The 25,504-nt window shown below is 44.9% G+C and overlaps 1 protein-coding gene across 1 annotated transcript; it reads right to left on the bottom strand.

Annotated features, from left to right (window-relative positions):
• Positions 1-1,123: 1,123 nt before the first annotated feature.
• LOC120837137 lies at positions 1,124-24,842 on the bottom strand. The gene is made up of 9 exons (XM_040206338.1): positions 24,375-24,842; positions 20,898-20,998; positions 20,108-20,299; positions 19,753-19,837; positions 11,914-12,078; positions 11,607-11,822; positions 11,345-11,519; positions 6,319-6,395; positions 1,124-1,679 (listed from the first exon to the last, which is right to left on the bottom strand). The coding sequence occupies exons 1-9, from the start codon at positions 24,519-24,521 to the stop codon at positions 1,401-1,403; spliced, it is 1,437 nt and encodes a 478-aa protein (XP_040062272.1). The 5' UTR covers positions 24,522-24,842; the 3' UTR covers positions 1,124-1,400.
• Between the last annotated feature and the right edge of the window lie 662 nt (positions 24,843-25,504).

Below are 25,504 nucleotides of genomic sequence, written 5' to 3'. Positions count from 1 at the left end.
AGCAAATACGCTGACACAACCATCGCTCCCCTAGGGGAGCAACTGTAGCGGGAGCAACTGTTGCACCCCGTCCGTTAGTCCCTCACACTAGCACCCCCAGGACCAACTGTTAGGCCCTTGCACTTGGACCCCTGGGACCAACTGTTAGGCCCTTGCACTTGGACCCCTGGGACTAACTGTTAGACCCTTGCACTTGGACCCCTGGGACTAACTGTTACACCCTTTCAAATGAACCCCGAGGACCAACTGTTAAGCCCTTGCACTTGGACCCCTGGGACTAACTGTTAGGCCCTTGCACTTGGACCCCTGAGACTAACTGTTGCACCATTTCAATTGAACCCCGAGGACCAACTGTTGAGCCCTTGCACTAGGACCCGTGGGAGTAAATGTTAATCCAAGACATTTGGTCCCCGGGGACTAAATTTTAATCCTTTACATATGATCCCAAGGGACCAAATGTTTAGTCTCCTGGGACTAAATGTTCCCCTGTTTCGAACCGTGGTTAAAAGCGCTAAAAAGACGAACACAAGAGAGAATACAAACAAAGGAGCTTCTCTCTTGTGTTAATGCTTTTAGCACTTTTAGCCATGGTTCAAAACGTTCATCACCAACTAGCACAACAAGTACTTTTAGCTCCCCTAATGATGGACTCAATATTGCAGTGTTGGGAATGACATTGTGTGGTTCAAGACAAGAATAGCTTTATTTTTGCATAAACATGTGTTCGACATTTTAAACAATTAGTACATGGCGCAGCACTTCCCTTTAAACTAAGGCGAAAAAAATTGAGTATTACTTTTCCAGGAAACTGGACTTCATATATACCTTAAATCCTCATTTACTTCTTCTGCCACATGGCATACAGACGTTTAAAAAAAAAAAAAGTCTAATTTCACATTTGGCAAAACAATAAAAGCATAAACTTGATAAAATGAGCGTGCTCGTCGAGTTATGGGATATTGAGGAAAGCAAGAAAATGGGACAGAAACGGGACGAGACATCTTTGCTGATTTGTCCACAACTACAGCTTAGAAAGCTTAGAGAAGCCTCCCCCTTCATCCCACTTCGAGGTCAGTTCCTTCATTCCCTTCCCTTCCCCCCCCCCCCTCCCCCCTCCCCCGCACCCCGCCTATCATTACCTATCTTTCTGAAGCAGGCTGTCGCCACGGCTACCGCGGTAGCTGTGGGTCAAACATGTTCCTTCCTCCTCATCCTCCCCTCCTTTCCCCTATCTCCTTGGGTATCCGCTGCGATGGTTGTCGTAGATGGACCAGCAATAAATGTGTTTGCTGCCAGTTGGAAAGATGTCTCGTCCCATTTTTGTACCACATTTTGTTGCTTTATTCAATATCCCAGGAAAAGCATGTGGAAGGTATTCTTGAAATAAACTGAGCACCAGCTTAGCCATTGATTATGCCAATTGCCATCAGCACAAGGGGGCTGGCCACGAGCCCACTGTCAACTCCTATCATATGGGACAAGAGTTGAAACGTTCTGGTCGCCTTTGGAGGAAATTCCATATTCAACGCCCAATACAGCGCAGTCATTGTGCTCACTGCAGCCAGAAGAGTTGGTTCTGCGATTTGCAGCTCATCAACAGACACAACAAGTGAGGTGGCATCATAGATGCTGCTGCCTTCGTAGCCCACAGCTGGATATGTTGGAAGTTCTGCAGGGTCCTAAAAAAAGTGTAGAAACAAGACAAAATTATGTTAAGAGGCGCTGAAGTTCATAAAATTCTTGAGATTGCAGTTTTCTTTTTAACTACAGCCCTTAGACTGATTTTATAAAATTAACACGCAGATTGCATCCCCACATGCCTTACATGAGATGGCATTCTGGCCATGACACCAAAACACAAAACATCCCACAGTGAAATGTGTGCTGTTGCATACCTTCATTACCATCCTACTACATTTAATTATTGCTCTAGAAGGTCAGCTGTCATTATAAGTCGAAAGGACGAGGATGAGAGAGAAAGAAGTACACAAAAGAAGCGCTTGTGGTCACTCTCCCTCGTTTTTGCTCTTGGCGCTTGTGTTTATAATGAATAAACATATAAGCAACTAGCCTAACAGAGAATTTTTGGGCAGCTGCTGCATACCAAGCACATCCATTTGCATCACTACAACCTTGTAGATTTCCACTTCCTCAGAACAAACATTTTTCTCCCCATGAAAACATATGCTTGTTTAACAAAGATATTAAATTCCAAAAAAGCAACAAATAAAGCATACAACATTACGTAAATACATTCTTAAGAGGGTACTCCACCAATTTTTCGAGCTACCTAGACTAATAACTTATTCTAAATACCCAGGCTTTGCTCTTCCAGGCCCGCTACTCAGTTTCTTTAAACTCAGCATAGCTATTGAGAAAATGCATAATCAGTTGATGCCAAAATCAACATTCAAGGTTCTGCGTGCTTACCAGTGGCGTGACGTCACGGGCGATAAGACTTAGATTGAGCCAGCACATTAGGAAACAGGCTGTGCCGCAACTTTTTAGTGAAGGCTGGAGTAAGCTTCCCTAGCCTTCATTTCACGCCATAAAATGTCTTGTAACCAGTAAGAAACCAGTTTTACTGCCTTCCCCTCTTTTACACACACACATACACAGCATCAAGTTTTAAACTTCAATAAGAAGATTAAGCGCAAAAAGAGAAAACTATTTAAAGCTTGTGAAATCCTGCCCCACCTTTTTTACTCAAACAGTGATTCTATGCAGAGGGCGAAGTGAAGAGGTTGCTCAGAAGAGCTTTTTCAGAATATAAGGTAAACTTGACGTTGGTTCAAGTCCCAAGTGATTCAATGCACTAGAGGGGCATTCGCGGCGAGAAGTGACCAAGAAGGGTAGCCAGCGCGTCGACCGGCCTGATACTAGCTAATTCATCACAACCAAACTCAGGGGAAGCAATTTTCGAACCCTCCCTTGGCTGCAACTCCCTTGATCCCTTCCGCAAAATAATTTAGAGTTAAGCTAGAGATGTGGTGTCAGTCCATCACTTTACTAACTTTCTTATATACAAATTATTTATCAACTAGCAAGTAGTCTTTATTTTAAAAGCACCACAAGGTGCACAAGCCCTTTTAACTTTTATTTACCAGATTCTTGCTCCACAAACCCAAAGCCGGGGACGGCTTGTTGTCGTCAGAGCGCTTAGGAAACTTGGGCTTTTCTGGAGAAATGATTGGAGGATACAATCTGTTTTGACTCCACTGCACTGGTAAGTACTGTGAAACTGCTAGTAAACATTGAGGTACAAACTAAAAATCTCTGGACTCCTGTCAATCCATTTTGTTTGCTACCGCACCGGCAATATCCAGCCACGAAAGTCGCCCAACAGGAGAGCCACAGAGTGCTTGGCGGCATCCGTTTTGCTGGAATCGCGAATGTAACGCAATATCCCGAGATAGCCCACTCAAAACTGAGGGCACATTAGGTGAAAATAGGGGGTGAGCTAACCTTCAGTGTGCAAAATTTAGCCCACCTTAAGAAATGGAGATTCATGCAGAAAATAAGGATGGGCTATATTTCAGGGGATGGGTCTTCTCTCGGGATATTAGGCTTCAAAGCTATGAAAGAGTATTAATGTCCTGTTCCAATTACATTGCTAATTGTTAAAAAGCAACTCCATTCCATTTTTACAACTACTGGGTTACAATTAATTTAACTAAGTCGGCGACCCCGAAGCACGAGATATAATTTTTCCGGTGGTGTGTATAGTATTGTAAATATCAGATGTCAAAGTTTCGTGTGGGCGACTTGGCGAAGCCAAAACTAGCAGCGTAGCACGTTGCCAACACTTATAATGAGATGCCGTCGACGCTGTGACGCAATTGTCATCCAGCGGTCCCGCTGTACGCATGACCGGCTCAGTTGCACGAGGATTTTCAAGACATAGAGTAAGCTGCTCATTTCTTTTTCTCTTCCTGCTCCGCTTCGTAAATGAACATCAAATGCAGTAAGTGTTAGTATGTATTTATAAAGTTTCCGCTTGTAAAGCGACTGCTATGAATAATAGGACACGTGCAGTGCAGGTGCAGCGCGGCTGTATCGGTATAATTGTGTGTTGCTCGCGAACAAAAAGAAGGAAGAATGGGAGACAGATGCTGTTCACAAGCAGACACGTGAAGGCTGGGTGCCTTCATGTGTGCTCATGAAGGCACCCTAGTGCAGGGGTGGAACTTCTAAAATGTACTTGGGAGCAGCTGAAACAGCTGTTTTGGAGGAGGTTGGGGAGCAGCTAAAACTATGTTCTAGAGCAGGCTCGGAGCAACTCAGATCAGTTTTCACTGCACTTCAGCTTGTGCCTTAGACAAGCACGGGAGAAATTTCAATTGTGCTTAGCAGCATAAATGAACATGAGTAGTTAGAGACCTAGGTAAATGGGATAACAGTGTAACAGATGCGAAAACTTGAAACTTTGTGAGCCCTAATGAGAACCAAAAAGCAAGTACCATATGTTTCTGAAGATAGTGTCGTTGGTAATTTCTGAGTGGCTTTCAGCTGCTCAAAAGGCAAACCAGCACTGCTTATCGCACAACCCACAAGTGCTCTACAAAATAATTATATGTGCGAACCACGTGACGTGCGTAAGCAACGGACGTGCAGTTGCACGGAGGAACAGGGCAACGAATTTTGAGTCTATCCTATTGTGCAACTCAATATCGAAGCAGCAGGCTACGATTAACAGAGTTATCGTATTTGAAGCGATAAGCATGAGCAAGGTTAAAGTATGCCGAGCAGATCTACCGCTCGCGTGAGGGCTGCTGGCCCGCAAGGTTTCGGATCGGACCGCATTTCAATTCTATCAAATCATGATTTATCTTGCGGGAATGCAGGTTCCAAGTTCTAACAATGAAGTACTAAAAGGAATTGTTTGCTCATTTGTTTTCGACTGGCTGACGTCCGGATCTTGGGCCGCAGAGCCTCCGGCAATCTGACGCTCAACGACTCGACCTCACCTCGGCCGACTCTCTTAACCACTTATGGTTCAAGAATAACAATCCAGTCGCAGGTTGTGTAGCGCTAAGAATGCGAGTTTTTTCACGCGCTTCCGACTCGGGATACACAGGAAGAATAAATAGTACAAAAGATTGCAAGGCCGACCAAGCTAAACACGCTCATTGTTGCCAATCGAGTCGATAAAAACCGAAACCAAGACAAAATACTATTTTTTTGAAGCATGTTTTGTGATTTAGCGCATAATGGCGCAAGGTATTGGTTGTGACACAGTTTCTGCAACATGGCGCAGGATGGCGCAGACAAATGCGTCTGGCGCAAAATGGCACAAATGGCGCAGCCATGCCACCCCAGTAGTGTACGCTTGTTAGAGTTGCTGCGGCCGACAGTCGAACGGCGCTTGTTTATATCGGTGAAATTGTGCGAGTCTCACATACACACAACACTGTTAGCGCGAACACGACATCGGCACATTTTTGCATTTTACTTCGAAAGAGTATTGGCGACTACGAAATTTTATCACCTATATTATAGACCTAAATAAGCTATTTCCGTTGCAATAAAAAGTTTTGATGATATCACTTGGTTTCTAAGACAAAAACTGGAATAACCGGCGATCACTTGTTCGCGCTAACAGTGTCATGCTCTACTTCAACTTTGTCGTAATTGTTTCGGACTTACGTCTATGCATACTATGTAACTCCAAAACACCTAGGAAAATTCTTAAAGTATGTGATAAGTGTAGGACGCCTATGGAAACATCTTGAAATACGTAAAATTTGTGGCACCTAAACAGTCGCTGATTGATGGCAGGTAGCCAGCTAACCTGCTTGTGAGCAGCATCTGTCTCCTATTCTTTTTCTTTGCTGTGCGCAAGCAACTAACAAATAATAGAGCCATGCTGCACACGCTGCGCTGGCACTGAACACGTCCTATTATTCATAACAGTCGAATTCGCTCTTAGACCAGCAGGTTTATAAATACACACTAACACTTATTGTATTTGGTGCACATACACGAAGCAGAGCGGTAAAATAAAAAAGAAATGTGCTGCTTAATTAGTCTTAAAAGTTCTCGTGTGACGGAGTCAGTCGTGGCTACCACGGGATCACAATTACGTCACGGCGTAAACGCGCAGTTCATTATCAGTGATGTCAATGTGCTACGCCGCTAGTTTTAGCTTTGCCGTGTCGCCGACATAAACCTTTGACATCTGATATCTTCAAAGCTATAAACACTACCGAAAAACAAATCATATCTCGTGTATCATGATCACCAACTCCATCATATCCCCAAAATTGAAAAATGAAGTAAGGTTGCTGTTGAAGGGGCAAGCAGGTCTCCAAAACTTACACTTGGCCGGAGGAATGCCACACTCCTTTCCTTGACCAGAGCTGGCAGTGCACACAGTGCGGCCTTGGTCAACATTTCTGCAATAACAAAAGCCACAAAGACAATTAGTACAAAATCAAACAAGAAATGAGGCTGCAGAAATTTCGAAAGTCGAACAGTGTAAAAAAGTTCCCTTGTTAAAATTAAATTACAAAATCCTGACTGTTTCCTGTGCACACATCAATCAAATTGAAATGTGGAAATGCAAAACTGTTCAGTCATATTAGCTTAGACACCAAAGATACTTTTCGCTTCTTTGTGCGACACAATAAACCCTCATGTCAGGACATTGCATATCAAAGTTTTCACTGCAGTTACATATATATTTTTATAACAAATAGATCAAATCGAAACCAAGGCACTCATGCAGTATGGTGGGGTGCCACACCTTTCCAAAAGATGATAACCAGAAGTGCAATCACTAGCGCTCTGCAAATGTCTACACCAAAAAAAAAAAAAAAGATTTTGTGGTTAGAACGCTGGAAGTCACGTGAATTGCTCCACTCCTCATGGTCCCATGCTCCCCAAAACCACAACTAAGCCTTTCCATGTGCCATCCTAAGAGACAAAATTTTGTTCCATTTGCTTTGCCGCACTGGAAGCTTTTTTGTGCTTTTTCGTAAAAGTTAAGATGTACTGGATGTTGTCAGTAGCTGCCGTAAGAAACCTACTTTTAAAGGGATACTACAACGAAATTTCGGCGCTCATTTTTTTGTCTATATGTGTTCAAAAGAGCAGTATCACATGGAACATACCAATATCTTGTTAAAAAAGTCTCGAAAAGGAATTTTAAAACGAATTAAACGATTAGCAATGAGCACCTGGTGGATGTCGCTAACGCCTCATTTCTAATGCTCGTCTAGGAACCTTGACAGCTAGTGACAGAGGTTGTCTCGACTCCGGCCACGACGAGAGAAGGGGGGCAGGAGGAACTCCCCTCTTCTCGAGAATCCCTTTTGTGTGTCGCAGAAGTCGCTATTGTCCCCCTAGAAGATTATAGAAGATTAACCCGTCACTCAAAATTCGTACAAAAGCAGCCGCTTCGGTGGCTGGAACGACTAGGCCATCCTCTCGACGTCAGCCTCGCCGTAGCTTTGCTCGTCCTGAGACGACCTACGTCACGATTGCATTGGATGTCACGTGCTCTAAGCTGGGCCTTCTCCGAGCGCTTGCCAGAGTGGGCCGTTTATAACGAAAAATACAGCCACCAGGATCAAAATACAAACGTGCGATTGTCATTTACGGATATTGTGGATCATATTCAACCTATTTTTGAACACGACGGGAATATTTCAAATTTCGTTGAAGTATCCCTTTAAAGGCCATCAATATGACAAAAATATGTTGAATACAAAATGTAACACCAATCACCGGAGGAAAGTGAATGTCATTTTCATAATGCTGGACGATGTGGTGGCAAGATAAATGTATTGCCAGTGTGAGAAGTGTACATGAGTGACTGCACTAAATCTGATAGTACAGCCTTGATTTAGATGCTGAACTGACCAACCAAGAGCTTTCAGAACAAAGTTTTAGAATGCTCGCAAAGGTAAGATTGTAGCATGAAAAATTCAGACAGGTAGGTCGCGTAGTCGTTGCCCAGTCTCCAAACTGAAAATGTTTGCTGGCTTGCAAATCCAAGAGATATGGCATATTTACAACTTGTTGATTAGGTCCGTTAAGGCGGGTGCGTTGGACTACTTGAATTGGAGCCTGGCCAGTTTGGCTGCTGCCGGGAGACGGGCAGAAAACTTAAAAGACTCGGGACGGCTGGTACCTGTTACTCGACACTTGAATTTGAATGGCTCTGCAGCACGCTCCAGAGAAATTTCAGGGAGCGGTATAAAACCAGTGCTGTTGCATTTGCATCCATCCTGTCACAATATGGCACAGACTCAAATATGACAGTGATTGAATGGTTGCATAAGCTGGCTGTAGCTTGAGGGGATTTTTATCACAAGATACGGGTGACTCAATGAAAAATCTAAGGCCAAGTAGATCGGCTTAACTGAAATTCCAATAAGAGCAGAGGCTGGATTCACAAAACGATCTCACAATGAAAAAAGTCTCTACAACGAAACTTGAGAACAAATCCGTATTCACCAAACAAAATTGTCGTAAAATTTGTGTGATGTGCGATGAAGTCCTACAACAACCTCCAAGGTGTCTTACTAACTTTTTAGTCAACATGGCTGCACGTCAATTGGATACCTTGCCGTGATCCCGCGACAACCGAAGAGTTTAAGGTACAAGCGAGGGCCATTTGTTTTGCATGTTATCGTGCGTTCCGGTTTCAAGCAGCAAGAGAAGAGAAAGGAGGATGCAAAAATACGCTCTCAGGACATAGCTCAGGATTCAGCCTAGCAACCAAATTTGTCCTACAAGGCCTAGAAGGGTGAGACGGCTAGACGCGCCATAGTGAATCAGTGGAAGGGGCCGCCCGTATGACTCTTGAGCGGACCTGGTGGACCGTTCTCGTATGGATAGCGTGATATTGATTTGGTGATTAGAAGTGTCCCCTCCATCGCTCGGTAGTGATTTTCTAAAAAGGTGGACTGCGGTGGCGTCCCGGGTAATGTGTGTTGGTAGTGGACGCATTCGCAAAGTGGTATTAGGGTCCAGCACATTGGATGCGTCGTTTCATTCGACATAGAGCTCAAATAAATGCCGTACAGATTTCTTTTGAAGCATGTAGTATGTAGAAACGGGCAGGCAGGTCTAGCATTCATCCTTGCGTTACGACTCCACAATCCATGTTATGTCTGGTGGGCAGATTTGTGAGCATTTTGCGCGACTCCCTTTTTCAAATTGTTGAATTAACAGCGCAAATACGACAGGAAGGAGAGATAAGGGAGACAGGATAGAGCGCTGAACTAACAACTGACGTTTAATAAAAAGAGAAAGAGGATGAAGAACCGAAGAATGCTTTTAAAACATGCATAATGAAAACCCGCAAAAACATATGCTATGGTTTGAGTTGCCTGAAAATGAATTGCTAAGAATACCAAGCTTTAAGCTTGTCGCTTAAATGACTTGTTGAAATCGATTGAGTCCTGGGACGACGTGAATAGAAATTAAGGTAGAAAAAAGAAAGAGGAAGTTTACGTTTAAAATATTCACCGAATCTAAGGACCGTTAAAGATCGCGACTTAAAAAGTAAAGTTCTTTTTGTGACAAGGCCACGGACGGCGCGCTTACGCAGGCATCCCCACAGGACAGAATAACCTGTGCCTCGTAGAGCTCGCGAGTTCGTCGTTCCCCTAAACGTTTCAGGATTTTTGTTTTCCTGAACAAGGCGGAGCACTGGCAGTCCCTGACATGTATGGCAAAGTGGCCTGATGGCGACGACTTTAGTGACACGGCATGTTCTCTTAGACGATCGTTGACACACCTTCCTGTCTGACCCACATACACTTTCCCACAAGTAAACGGTACTTCGTAAACGACCGCACATTGGCATTCGACGTATCTTTGTTGATGTTGAACTCGCGGAGTTCGACATCAACAAAGATACGTCGAATGCCAATGTGCGGTCGTTTACGAAGTACCGTTTGTTGATGTCGAACTCGCGGAGTTCGACATCAACAAAGATACGTCGAATGCCAATGTGCGGTCGTTTACGAAGTACCGTTTACTTGTGGGAAAGTGTATGTGGGTCAGACAGGAAGGTGTGTCAACGATCGTCTAAGAGAACATGCCGTGTCACTAAAGTCGTCGCCATCAGGCCACTTTGTTATACATGTCAGGGACTGCCAGTGCTCCGCCTTGTTCAGGAAAAAAAAAATCCTGAAACGTTTAGGGGAACGACGAACTTGCGAGCTCTACGAGGCACAGGTTATTCTGTCCTGTGGGGATGCCTGCGTAAGCGCGCCGTCCGTGGCCTTGTCACAAAAAGAACTTTACTTTTTAAGTCGCGATCTTTAACGGTCCTTAGATTCAGTGAATATTTTAAACGTAAACTTCCTCTTTCTTTTTTCTACCGGAATTTCTATTCACGTCGTCCCAGGACTCAATCGATTTCAACAAGTCATTTAAGCGACCAGCTTAAAGCTTGGTATTCTTAGCAATTCATTTTCAGGCAACTCAAGCTATAGCATATGTTTTTGCAGGTTTTCATTATGCATGTTTTAAAAGCATTCTTCGGTTCTTCATCCTCTTTCTCTTTTTATTAAACGTCAGTTGTTAGTTCAGCGCTCCATCCTGTCTCCCTTATCTCTCCTTCCTGTCGTATTTGCGCTGTTAATTCAACAATATGATTAACCAACTAGCCCACCAGATGATCGTGATGCAGTCCCTTTTTCAATATCGCCTACGTCCTTTTAGATCCACGAGTTCTTGAAAAACTATGTGAAAATTTGTTTCCTTGCGCATGACTAAGTAAGCAAATGCGGCCCGTCTCCTTTTGCTTTAATGTCATTTGATGGCGCCAGTGACAAATCTTTTCTTGGCCTCGATAAAACTGAAAATTCGAGACTGTTTCCCCTTCGGTAGGTACCGGCATCATACTGCATGAGCACAGTAAACAAACAAGCATAATGAGACGAGCATGCCGCGACTGGCGCCGCCTCTGTTTTTCTCGAAATGCTTGTCTGCACCAGCACGGTAAGCCTCCTGATTGGCTGTTTGGGACGCTCAAGATGCCATCACCATAGCAACAGTCTGCTCTTGCGGTGTTCAGAGACTGGCGAGATGCCGGAAGTTGTAGTTTTCCTGAACGAAAACGGCGCCTTCCTCCTCTCCCCTAAGAATGCGTCTGTGAATACCGATTTCGCCTCTTACAATGCTCGTAACTTACAAATTTCTTAGCTAAGATGTCGTAATATAAGACATTTTTTTTGTAAATCTGGCCTCAGGTAGCAGAATTGTGTAGACCAATCAGTATTCCTCTTCTTCGTTCTTAAAACTCGCACGTAGCGACATTGAGCACTGCAGTTTCCTGCAATCCATATCCCTTCTGTCCACCTTGACTACTTTGATCAATTCCTACCATCAGATGGACCGTCGTCGTCCATAGCAATCCTGCGGTCCAGGTCTTCAAAAAATTCGCCGAGATGGCGTTTCCCTCTAGCAGCCTCCAGGATCCGGAGGCTGCTCCTTGCCAGGGCGGCTGTGAGGCTGTCCTGGATTGATTTTCCTGTAGCAGCAGTGAACTCCTGCTGCAGCTAGAGGACCAAAGCAAACCAAATACAGTCAACACAATGGCACTCTTCCTCTCTGGCACCCAAGTTTTCAATCTCAATAGTACTCACGATGGTACCAAGCTGATACGCTGGGTACATAGAGAGGACAGCGGCGACAGTCGGGTGCTCCGTCGTCACCCAGAGTCGCCGTGAGGCGAACGTTCTCGCCATGGCGTCGGCCACATAAACCATGTTGGGCCTGGTTTTGCAGAGTTCTCTTTGCATTTCTAGCACATGGCCGTCCACGCTTTCTCTGTCCTCTCCGTCCGCTGGGAGCACCACATTCTGCAATATAATTAATGGAAGTACAGAATTTGTGTCAAACTTCACTTGATAATATAATTTAAAATAATATTTCTCAAACAATCCTTCATACCGTGCCAGGCCTGATCACGCGTTTTGGGCAAGGAGTCCTCGGCACCCTCTGCTGCTTCGGTCGCGCTGGTGCCTCTTCCTCGCCCTCTTCCGCAGCTCGCTCCTGATCCCGGAGCTTCTTGCGCTCCCGTTTTGCTTTGAAACGCAAGGCAACGTGCCAAGAGTCCTGCGTGCACAAGCAAAAAAAGAATCTCAAACAGCTGCAGAAATAATAGTGCTGAAAAAACAATAATAAAATAAACTTAAAATATACAGCACACATGGTTCACGCTAAAACTTGAAACCGAAACTGTATAACAGGCCTCCTTTCGTCTGCCATTTTCGCCGACTACCGCGCCCTCCATTCGGGACTCCAACTATATAGACCATTCCATTTAGCACTCTCTGGGCAGCACCATTTTGTTCCACAGGAGCGCCCTCTCCATACATCCGGGAAATTCAGCAGGTTCGGCGGGGTAAAATGAGAGAGAGGGCACGTGCCCGACTCCGCTAGCAGATGACAAACCGGGAGGTTGCCATTCTCCATCTTTGGGCTGTACCAGCGGGCTGTACGGAACATCAAACTCTCGCTCATGGCTGCTGTTGTGAAGTGGTTCGCTATCTTAGAATAGTTATGGCTACTACAAAATCAGCCTATGGCTCTATGTGGTTCTATTTTGGTAAATGATCAACTAGCATATCTTTTTTCTGTTACTTAAATAGCAGTTGAGTAAGCCGGCAGTACTACCTTCAACTACTCCGTGTATTGCGGCAGGAGAGCATGTTTTTATTTATCATTTCGGACTTCCACTCATGGCCGTTAAAGGCCTACAACAGTACAAACTTTGTATAGTAAAAAAGGTACAGCAACCGGATTTACTTTTCGCCAGAGACCGGCTAATCTGACACAGTTTTCTTTTTTTTTTTTATTTGCACATAGGTAACAGCGCAGTTTGACCCTGTTAGTCTTTTTATCTAGCATAGTATTACACGATAACTGGCAAACCAAAATCTGCGCATCTGCACTTTAAATTTCCAAAATGACGCTATTTTAAACACAGTTTGCATGCCAGCCGGATGATAGGTACAGCCCACTCGGCGGAGCAGACGTCATGCGGGGTGAGAGGGGGAGGGCATTTTCTCTCTCTATTACCGTCTCTGCTATGACCCTAATTGAACGGTCTATAGGTGGCGCCACCGATTTCCAAAATGGTGGACATAGGGAGGGTTGGAGATGCTAGGTGGGTGCAGTTGCCGAGATTTGCTGGTATTCTGGGTTTACTAGGCGACACAAAGTAATACCGCTTCTAGGAGGTAGAACTAGACAAACAAGGGCACATGTTCCCATGTGGGAAAAAATCAGCGATCGGCCCTTACGTTGCTATATTTGCCTTATTGCCAACGAGCGCAGAGTGAGCCTGTTGACAGCTTCTAAGATCCTATACTGCTTCTGGTATTTTGTGATCTGGATCCCTCTCTTTTTGAAGCATGCGACAACACAGTGGTGCCACGTTAAGGCTCCTTGCTCAGCCAACTGATGTGGCCATGTGGAGCGCGGTGGACGAGGCGAGATTCTATGCAAGGGGTGGCCAAGCTGCGGCTCTTCGCGTGTTAAAATGTGGCTCGCGGCTCCCCCCCCCCTGCCACTTTCCTGCCTCCCTTTCGGTCACACGAGCACTTCTCTCCAAAAAGATATTGAACGCGTTTTAAATCGAAAGACAGGTTGCAGTTTGGTAGTATTGTGCTACTCCTACCTTACGTACAGCTAGACTGCTTTTGACTCGGATAGATTGAAAGTAGTTTGAGTTTCGTTTATTGCTCTAAACAAAATATAGCCTCTCCCCTCCCCCGCGGTTCTTGGAAGTTTCGAGGTTTTGTTTGCGGCTCTTAGGCTGCCAACCTGGCCACCCCTGCTCTATGCTATCGTGTACGCAAGGAGCGAAATGGCGAAGCTTCGAATTGTTGAAAAACAAACTTTTGCACTGTTACCTGCATTATAATTGTCCGCAAGGAACAAAATTTTTCCCTTTCTCATCACGCCTATGCCTCCAAGACCACCAATACAGTCAAACCCGTGTATAACGAACAGCAGGAAACGATACAACAAGTTTGATATAGCAAGTAGTTCAATATAGCAAAAACCATTTACAACGAACTTCCACAATGCGTTTGTTATAAGGCGAGAGCTTCTCTTTCTTTCTCATCTTTTCGCTTCTGCCTTGTAACGACGCGTTGAATTTTTTCTTTTTTCTTTGCATGCGATTAGATTTTTTTTTACCTTATCTTTTCTTCTGAATCGCTTCTCTTCGTGGGCAACCGCTTTGGGCTGAAAATATTTTTTTTTCTCTGCGTGCGTGCAGTTTTTTTGTTTTTTTTTAGCTTTCTCTCCTTCTGAATTGCTTCACTTCGCTCAACTTTGTTCGGGGCTTGAGCTTTAGGAACTTTCTTTCCTACTTTTTTTATTTTTGTTTGGGGAGGGGGGAGGAAGAGGCTAGAAGACGATTGTTTGCGCGTTTTTGGGAGCCTTCCTGGAGGGAAAAGTTTGATATAGCTAGGGTTCGGAGTTTTCAGTTTAAAACTATAAAAGTATGCCGAATCCATTTTCTAAAATTCAGTTTTAACCGGAAAAGGTCAGTCGAACCGCAGAGCCGTGGCGAGAAAGTGGAGTGACAGTGTCTATCGAAACGTGTCCAGATGTATGGGATACACGAATGTCATCACAATGTTTTGGTTTAATGTGCGCATCATCGATTGGAACATGAATTACGAAATGCCCCATGACTTCGCCATGCACGAACGTGTTTCCAAACTCGTTGTAAGGTAGACTGACTTGATGCTAGCTCTGCATGTTGTGTTGTGCCTCAAAACGTCGCACCGTGTCTCTTTTGAAGGTCACAATCGGTTCATTGTCCAATTTTGGCTCAGGCAGCGGTTCATCTCCTCAGCCTGCCAGTGTCAGCGTTGAGAGTGCATTCTCGAAGCTCAGGGTCATATTACCAAAAAACAAAGAGTGCAGATCAAGGAGGAGGACCTGGGAAAGTACATGTGCGTGTACTATAATAAGATCACATAATCCTGATGTACAGAAGGTGAAGGAAGTTTCATGTTTTTTGGGCATAGGCTTCATATCTGACTTGTTTGTACTTCTGTGTTGTTTTTTTTCCTTGTTTCTTTCACAGTTGCACACATTTGCCAAATAAAGGGTTCATTTCTCTTTCACTGTATCTGTGCCGTTATTCTTTGAGTGATCACAAATATCAGAGCTACGTACAAGGATCATCGGATCCGGTGTCCGTTGGTGTTTATTTTATACTTGCCGAAAAGAAACGATAAACTTTTTAGGCAGAGGTATACGCCGAAAAAAAAACGAAAATTCAATTTTAAAATAAACACCAAAAAAAGTATGCCGAATTTTGAAAAAAATAGAAACCGAAAACGCGGAACCCTATATATAGCCAATCTGTTGTTCGTTATAAGAAGTACTTTTTACGTGCATTTTTATTTAAATTTTTCGTGAGCTAGATATTGACAATAACTCGCTGTACGTGGGTTCGTTCTAAACGGGTTTCACTGTAGTTTTGGATTCGCTGCGTACGTCATGCTATTGATAAACAACTCCCTATTAAACAAAAGAAAAACAATGGCGGAGGTGGTTCATCCTTAACATTGTGTTGAAATAATCTCCTGGAATTAAAAATGTCAGACTGGTGATTACAGATTGTGTGAACAATATATGAAGACAACAAGTTTAGATGGATATTTTTGAAAACTGCCTCGCAGAAGTGAACGTTTGGTGAAAGTTAAACTGTATCACCACAAACCGCGAACGATTTTGCTACTGTACGACGAACTCAAAAGATTTCTGTGTCCTCTCCATCGGCTGGGAGCACCACGTCCTGCAATGTAATAGATGGAGGTACAGAACTTATGAAAAACTCCACCTATTACTATAATTTAAAATAATTTTTATTCTCTGGACTGCTATCAATCTCCAGGAAATTGGGACTATCCTTATCAATACCTTGGTATTATGAATATCAAGACATTGATAATAAATCTATACCTTGCAATTTTCAAATGTGAGAAATTCCGCAATTTATTTTCAGGACTGTTTCTTTCAAACCTACACATGTTCCGCACACCACTTGATTCAACTGAAAAGAGGAATGACAACAATAGAGATAGTTTTGGAGCCCACGAGTTGTTTTGTCGAAGGGTATGCACTTGGGCTAGGTGGTGATCCATACTTCCGAGGGGAAAAGCGCTAAAAACAATGGACCCGTAAAAAAAACATTTTGTCACCACACTCACTGCTGCATGGCTTGTTTTTTTTCCGCTTGTTGATGAACTTAATGAATATAAGTATGGCACTTTCTCTCGCATTTAGGTCGAAAGAGGATAAAAAGATTGAAAAATTCCATGTAAGCAGTATTTGTTCCATTGGCCAGAGCCCTTCATATTTGAAGAATGCATATCCTTTTGCATTCCAGTCACTAGGCACGTTTCGTTCACCTTGGAACACAGCAACCAATAATGCGATTTACATTCAGAAATGGTTCGGTGCAAGACAAGGTCCCAAACAAATACGCCTTGGTTGCGGGCGGAGCAGCCGGAGGACACTTGCTAGAGTGCTTCCTGTTTCCGCTGCAAGAGGGCGAGCAGTGAGCTGGAGATGTGTAAAGTTCAATGGAGTCGTGAAAAAGCTAATACATTCAAATAAAATAGTATTCATTCAACATAGTGAAAAACAGCATAAAAAAGGCGGGACACAAAGTAGAAGACAGACACAGGGCATACGCTGACTAACAACCGAAGGTTTACTGGAACTTCCACGCGGGCACAGTGACACACGCAAGTACATGCTCTTCTTTTTCTTTCAACCCAAAAAATGCAAACAAAAAAAAAAATTGGAAAAATAGTGTGAGAAGACAATAAAAATCTACAGCGGAACAAGAAAATTTTTGGCCTGAATCATGCGATCGCACCACGATTCTAACCATATCGGGAGGTTGTGAAACGTGCAACAAAAAAAATTGTACAATTTTTTATTTCTTTTTACAATGGCACGAGAACACAATAAGCTCATGGGCTGTGTTCACACCGCGTTCAGGACACTATAGCAAAGACCTTCACAACTGAGCAATTGTAGTTCCCTGTTTGTCAGATGCACTGACGCGACACTGATGCAGTGATCGTGATCTGGTCTACAGGCAAGTATATGTGCCGCTTCCTTGATCTCTCTCTCCAGCTTGCTCCTCTTGCATCCCACCACCCGGGTGTTGTCCAACGCAGGGGAACACGCCCATACTCCCTCCAGTGTATAGGTAAATGTGAAACATGGCCACTGCCGAGCGAGCTGCGTGCACGTGCAGTCACTCGTTCAAACAATGACCGGTCTTTCCAAAGTAGACCCTACCACAGCTCAGAGGAATCTCGTAGACGACCCCTTGATACAAGGCTCAAACTGCTTGGCATGCCTTGTATCAGAACAACCATTCTTAGGTTTGGTCCCGCTTGACATCACGCACAGTTTGGACAGCTTGCAGGGGGCCGTGAAGACAACGTCGATGTTGAATTTCGCTCTTACATGCTTCAGATTATGCGAGATTCTGTGAACATAGGGCAGCACCTCAAACTTGTTTAGCCTTTTCCTAGTTGCCATGTCGGGATTTTTCATCTACTTAAGCGGGGATTCAGTCACTCCTCTCAGCAGAAAGGAAGAAAAACCCTAAAGTTCCAGGCAAAGTAGCTGATGGTCGAAGTTCTCACGTACGGCGTGAGCATAGGACTTCTGTAAAGCCGAGCAGAGGCATAGGTTGGCGATACCCCATTTTTCTAGTTTAGAGTGCCCAGAGTCAAAAGGTTAAAATCGTCTTTTTGGTTCGCGGCGAGCACATCTAACAGATGTGATCGGAGCCATTGAAGGACAAACGTAAGCCCAAGAACTGCAAGAAACAATCCGCCAGCAACTCCAGCGTCAAACGTAAGTGGCTCGAGCACCGTTCAAAAACTTGTCAAACAGACCGAGCGACTGAGTCCAGGCGAGTTGTAGAGGGTATGCTAACGAATACGACCAAGTCATCCACATATCTACAGATCTTAACAACAGGGACGTCGGTCAAAGCATGTGAAACAATGCGGTCGAACTTAATAACAGGAACCAACGTCCCTGTTGTTAAGATCTGCACATATGTGGATGACTTGGTCGTATTCGTTAGCATACCCTCTGCAACTCGCCTGGACTCATTCACTCAGTCTGTTTGACAAGTTTTCGTACGGTGCTCGAGCCACTTACGTTTCGCGCTAGAGTTGCCGGTGGACTGTTTCTTGCAGTTCTTGGATTTACGTTTGTCCTTCAATGGTTCTGATCACATCTGTTGGATGTGCTCGCCGCAAACCAAAAAGACCATTTTAACTTTTAAACTCGGGGCACTCTAAATTAGTAAAATTGGGTATCGCCAACCTATGCCTTCGCTCGGCTTTACAAAAGTCCTGCGCCCACGCTGTACGCGAGAGCTTCGACCGTCAGCTACTTTGCCTGGAACTTTCGGGTTTTCCTTCCTTCCTGGTGAGAGGGGTGGCTGAATCCCTGCTTAAGATGATGAAAAATCCCGACACAGCAACTATTAAAAGGCTAAACAAGTTTGAAGTGCTGCCCTATGTTCACAGAATCTTGCATAATCTGAAGCACGTAAGAGCGAAATTCAACGTCAACGTTGCCTTCACGGCCTCCTGCAAGCTGTCCACTGTGCGTGATGTCAAGCAAGACCAAACCTAAGAATGGTTCTTCTGATACAAGGCATGCCAAGCAGTTTGTGCCTTGTGTCAAGGAGGTCGTCTACGAGATTCCTTTGAGCTGTGGTAGGGTCTACTTTGGAAAGACCAGTCATTGTTTGAACGAGTGACTGCACGTGCAAGCGGCCTCGCTTGGCAGTGGCCACAGTTCACATATACCTATACACGGGAGGGAGTATGGGCGTTCCCCTGCGTTGGACAACACCCGGGTGGTGGGATGCAAGAGGGGCAAGCTGGAGAGAGAGATCATGGAAGCGGCATGAATGCTTGCCTGTAGACCAGAACACGATCACTGTATCAGTGTCGCGTCAGTGCATCTGACAAACAGGGAACTACAATTTTTCAATTGTGAACGTCCTTAGTATAGTGTCACACGCAATCCGTAAAGGTAAAAAATGCGTCCTGAACGCGGTGTGAACACAGTCCATGAGCTTATTGGGTTCCATGCCATTGTAAAAAAAAAAAAAGTTCTACAAGTCTTTTTTTATTAATTTTAGGACCATATCGGGGTGTTTCACAACGTCCCAATATGGTCCTAACTGTGGTGCAAATGCATCATTTGGGCCTAAGGTTTTCTTGTGCCGCTGTAGATTTTTCTTCTCTTCTCACATTCTTTTTTCAAATTTCTTCTTTCTTTATTCACATTTACCTCTGTCAAAAGAAGAATTAGAGCATGTACTTGCACGGGCCACTGTGCTCGCGTGAAAGTTCCAGTAAACCTTCAATTGCTAGTCAATGTACCCCAGGTGGCGGGTTCGAATACCGACCGAGGTGCCCGCAATATGACGGAGGCTTATTGCAGAGGAGGCGCCGTGTAACCGAGCTTTCGGTTGCACGTCAAAAGATCCCCAGGTGGTCCAAATTAATCCTCAGCCCTCCGCTGGGGCGTGCCAGATGCCCGTCGTAGGTTTGGCACGTAAAACCCCCAAATTTGACTTTTGCTAGTCAGAGTATGTCCTGTGTCCATCTTCTACTTAGTGTCTAGTATTTTGTTTGCACTGTTTTTCACTATGTCATTCAACCAACCAGCCCAGCAAGCAACCCATTACAATATTTATTTACTCACGCATTTGGTTCCTGTGGTGTCCTCCAGGACGGGGAAATTTCTAATAAGCCCCTTGGCAGCCTCTGCATACAGCTTGTCTGGATACCTGTAGGAAAAAGAGCAGACGAAATTGCTGAGGAACATCAGTTATCATTCACGGAAAAAAAGTGCCAGACATTGGCACTACTGGTGCCCTTGGAACAAACCTGACGGCGCACACAATTCATTCAGGACCACTACCCCTCCCATCACCCAGTGTAACAGGCACTGTCAAGACGAGGAAATCTCGGCGCGCACCAAAATGACCAGTAGAATTCTCTCTAAGTTAGTTTTGGGGGCTCTTATAGAAAGTCAATTCAGCTCAAAATTAACTTACAGAGTGTACTGGCATAAATCGTGGTACAACCACTGAATTATGCGATTCCTGGATTTCAGGTTGAGTCCCTTCTTGTGCTTTGCCAATGATTGCTTGATGTCCAGCGGAACTTGGGGGAACCTGTACTCCGACAGGTCCCTCAGCGGAGCTCTAGATGGACCATGTTCTTCCTGATTGACGACATCCATGACCCTAGATATGCCACAATGATGAACATATAAGCCATATTGTCAAAATAGATACCTATACTCGGGGACAACTAGGAATGCAGGACGCGGGAAGAAAGAGAAAGCACACGGAAAGCTGAAGGCAGAGGAGAAACCTCCTCTCCCCTTTGGCCTTCATTGTGCTCTTTCTTTCTCCCCTTGCCATGCGTTCTTGAGTTGTCCCCGAGCATAATTGGTATATGCACCAATCCAGCTCATAAAAATGCCCCTGAAAGCCTCCACTCAAACATTTTAGCATAAAGGATTAAATCTCATCTGAAATAATTATGTCTGATGGCCTGAAAATTCTAACAAGTATAATTTGTAGCAGAAGTCTATCAACCCGCTTGGAGATGTCTCACATAACCATTGAAAACCCTGACAGCTTCAGAATGTGCACGTGCTGTGCAGAGCATATGAAAACATGTGATAATGTTTCCTTCATAATCCCACCCTCCACTGCTTTTCAGAGGTCAAACATGCCTCTCCTTGGCAAGCTCTTTTAAAACTAGCCCTGCCATGAGCATCATGGCTTGAGCAAACTAGACCTCATCGCTTCAGTCTTGGTGAGCATTTTAACCCACCTGAACTGTGCCTCGTCCATCCTGATCTTGATGCGTGCTCTGTTCTCCAGAACAACATCTTCGGTCATGTCGACATCAGTGTCAAAGCCAGCATGGTAAATCTTAAAAACAAATAAATAACCAGCAGCTAATTAGCATGATGGTAAATAAGTTATATTCCATTTGCACAAGTGGGCCCATGGAACTCTTCATCTCTACTACAGATGCCACATTTTTGTTGCAGCCTCCTAATCATAAGTGTCCAAAGCAGACAATAGCAGCTGCCCTCCTGTTCTCCCTAATCAGCTTAGTTCATCTTCCTCATAAGCACCATATATTCTACCTTCAATCTTCCAGACTGCAAATTGTTTTCAAATTCTATTCCAATTTATCTCTTCCCCGCACTTTAAAACCTGCCAAACCTACAAGGTTGAAAGCACAACGGTTAATGGAGCTTAAGCTTTGTGAAAGTCTACTAAATTGTTCTGCCCTAATTAAAACAAAATAAAGTAACAACTATGCTACTGAAGCATAACTGAATAAAAGTGGATATTGCCTACAAATTATTAGGCCACTGGAAACATTGCCAATATGTTCGTCGGCCATTTGCTTGAGAATTGCAGCCACCTTTGTGTGATTGAAAGTGTAGCTCAATGCTGCCCGGGTTTAAAGATTCCCCAGATGAGGTAATCAGCACTACACGAGGGGCGTTCAAAAAGAGTCCGACCTGAATTTATTCCGTAGAAAAAAATTAAGTGCTGACAATGTCCTGTAGGGGAAAGGTGGGGGGAACATTAATGCACATGCGTGAATTTTGTCACTTCTGGAGAGAGCGTGAGTCGCTGGCAGTCAGCCTCTGAGGGAAAAAATGTAGTCAGTGCTCGTCATTTTCCTGATCTCACTGACAATTGGTGGATCGCGCCCTCCCTACTTGTTCTCTGCAGCGTAAGTGAAGCCACCGGACGGCCATCTTGCTCGGATAGGATTTGCGGTTTTGCTAGACTTTTGCTGCTGTTTGCCAGCATGCTATAGACACGTTTTCTACTCGTTCGTCGTCATTCGCCGAAGAAGCTTTTAAGACTCTGCGTACCGTGGAGACTCGCCGTTGTGAACACGTGGAAAATTTTACGAAAGCGCAGTGTCGCAGGAAAAAGGCACAACTCGTTGAAAGCAAGTTTTGCCGGTCTCGCGGCAGGATTAAAGCTCCCTTGGCACGCCGAAGTGCTGCCTCTGTGTCTTCGCACGCTTGGATACTGACCAAGAACCGACGTCATGTGAATGTGTTTTGCGAGTGCAATGTGCGTGAAGCCGTATGTGCCTCTGAATCAGTGTCTCACTTTACTCTGACGACTGTATACTTGCGGCCCTTGTGGTCCAGAAACGAGATTAATCCAGCATCCACTGGCGATAGAAGAGGGGGGCCAGGTACGTCTTTTTTTTTTCGTCCTTAGATGATTTACACAATACCGTGCACAACAGCTCCTCATCACTGATCAGTGCTGGCTCATTATCAACCTACTTAATTGCACTTGACGTTTGAGCGTGGCTCGCCTAATTGTAATTGGTCAACAGATTGCATACGACCATATCGGCCGCACTTGAAAGATTTTCATTCTCGCCGTCTTGTACTTTTGCCTTCGAAAATCCTCCTTGCTCCACAACGTTGCCCTATTCATGCTCCCACAAAATCCATTAGAGCAGATTTGGAACACAGCCATGGTTAATAGTACATAGGAGCAATTGCAAATCCCCCCCCCCTTTATTGATAGCAACTCCTGGAAGCCGCTGGACGATCCAGAACTCCGTGGCTGATATATATATGATCTAAAGCAGTAGTTCTCAAATGGGGGTCCGCGAACCCCCATTTGAGACCCTAAAGGGTCCCAAATGGGAGAGACGGACCCTTTAGGGTCCGCGAACCCCCATTTGACCCGCCTTCGCCCCCCTTCGCGGACCCTCGAAGGCATTCTAGGGGTTCGCATTCATCAGTCAAGCCCGGCAATAAAAGTTTTTTTTCCAGGTCGAGAAGAAATGTTTCAGTTTTTGGGCGAGTTTCCTCGTGTGCATGCCAGTAAGAAAGGTCTACTTTACACAAGCCCTTACTGAAATATATTTATTCAATTATTATTATAGTTACCCTATACCTTCCCCCTCCCCTCACCCCGAACGGGGTCCTCCATCATCTCCGCCGATCCACAAGGGGTCCGCGAAACATCAATGGTTGAGAACCACTGATCTAAAGGCACCTACGAGCGACACACCTTCAGAACTTCGGTGCGGTGTCGATTCTTGATCGGTATCCAAGCGTGCAAACGCACAAAGATGCAGCACTCGGCGTACCAAGGAAGCTTTGCTCAATTTACTTGTGCAAAAAAGTAGAGACCAACGACACTTGCTTTCGACGAGTTGTGGCTTTTTCCTGCTGCACTGCGCTTCCGTAAAATTTTCCACGTGTTCACAATGGCAAGTCTCAACGGTACACAGGGTCTTAAAAAACTTCTTTGGCGAACGACAACGAACGAGTAGAAAACGTGTCTATAGCATGCTGGAAAACCACAGCGGAACGCTACCAAAACCGCAAATCGTCTCCCGGCAGGATGGCCGTCCGGTAACCTCACTTGCAGGAGCGGGAAGCGCAATCCAGCAATTGTCATTGAGACCAGTGCCCCAGCCCCCTCAACAAATCTGGAGGTACGAATAGAGGTAGATTTTATCCAATTTACGAATGCTGCATTGGATGTAATGCAGTAATAATTCACATTTCTTTTGTATTTATATCATGGTATCATATGTAAAGCGAAACCTAGGTTGCATAGGTTACATAGGACGTAACCAATTTTATGTCAAGTTCCGTCAGACATAAATTTAATTTTCATTTTGGGTACCGTCGGATGTAACTTTAATTTTTATTTTGGGTTCCGTCAGACGTAAAGCTAGACACTGTGATTGTAAAAACGAGTTCATCCAAGCTGTGGCGTAGCTTAGTGGGAAGATGTCTGCCTCATACGCAGTGGACCGAGGTTCGATTCCCAATGTGGGCTTACTTTATTTATTTTTTTCTTGGAACATTTTGTTTTGTTTAGGCATTTGGCGATATTTACATTTAATTTTTACAATTAACACAATAAATAAAAAAATGCTGTCGACAAAATTTCGCTAAACAAAATGGTATGAGACTCTCTTTCCGCGGGTCCACGGGGGACAGCGGGACTTGGTTTGCCGGCTGGACGCCGCGAAGCGGGGCCAAGTGGGTTAATAAGTTTTGTAATTAGCGGCCGCATACTGTCGCCGCGAAGCGGCGTGAACGCAGGTGGGTTAACGAGCTTCCCAGTGATACACGCGCCGTCCGACTTTCTTTCGAAAGGCACTTCTTGGCGCGAGTGGAGTGCCGTCGGACGGCACTGTAGACACAGCCAAAATAAAAAAAAAAATCGAAAAGCATAATTGTACAACACACACAACACTGATCGCACAAAAAAGGAAGATCCATGTGCTTACCAGAATGTGGCTTGTGTTAAGATCGAATCCCTGAAAGAGTTCTTTTTGCGCAAGGCTACTAATTAGATCGGGTCGCTTCCGCTCTCCTCCCACATTAACCACCACCTTGTGTGCGCCGTAGACCACCAAGCACTCGATTACGTCCATTGCGCGAAGTCTTCAACATGCCAATCACGACGAAAGTGACAAACTCTGTGACTCCGCAATCCGACATCCGCAATCCGTACAAAGGGAACTTCATCTCTCTCCCGGATTCTGGCTCCCACAATGCACACAAGTATTTGACGCGCACAGGAACACAGAATGCTAAGCTCCAGTCTTTCCATCCTTTCCACCAGCGGGTCCGATACGTGGGAACCACTCTCTCCCGACTCTGGCTCGCACAACGCGCACATGAGTAGGCAGTAGACCCGTAGACCAGTATTACAGAGAGAGGGCGAGAGAAGGTGTTTGGAAAGAAAGAGATAGTTCTGTACACCGGTAGACTCACTGATGGGAGTCGTGCTAACTATCTTTGGGTGAGAGGGGTGGGAGTGAAAGATCAGTAGAAAGAAGTGAGATTAGGTAGAGGTCCGGGAGTGGTCACAGAGGTGCGGGCGGAAAGCGCCCGTGGAAGGCCGAAGACACAGGCGAGTCGCGACACAGAGTTCACGGGCACACACGGGCGGGCGCAGGCGTAACAGGGGCGACAGGAGGCCAGCGCGGGAGCACGGCGGAGGCACGTGATCACTCCGGGAGTGGGGCAGGGTCAGCCGAGTCAGTCACGGACACAGCAGAAGGCAAGGGCGGAAGGGGCACGGCGGAGGCACGTGATCACTCCGGGAGTGGGCCAGAATAAGCCGAGTCAGTCACGCAATGGGAATACAAGGCATTAGCGCCTTTAGTCTCCTTTCCACCAGCAACAGCGTGCGTAAAAATTACGAAAAAAAAAAAAAGTGTGTGTGTGTGTGTGTGAGGGGGGGGAGGGGAAAGAAAGGGGTAGGTTTTTAGGTTTGGATTGGCCTGGATTGTTACTTGTTGCAGATAATGTTTTTTTTTATCATCTTTGTTGGTTATAGAAATTCACAGTTTCCAATATTTTTTTTATTACCATGTGTTGACAAAATAACGTGTATTTACAATACTGTATT

The sequence above is a fragment of the Ixodes scapularis genome, unplaced genomic scaffold (genome assembly GCF_016920785.2).
Source record: "Ixodes scapularis isolate PalLabHiFi unplaced genomic scaffold, ASM1692078v2 PGA_scaffold34__4_contigs__length_609834, whole genome shotgun sequence".
In the NCBI taxonomy this organism is placed as follows: Eukaryota; Metazoa; Arthropoda; class Arachnida; order Ixodida; family Ixodidae; genus Ixodes; species Ixodes scapularis.
This window is presented reverse-complemented; position numbering and strand designations above follow the sequence as displayed.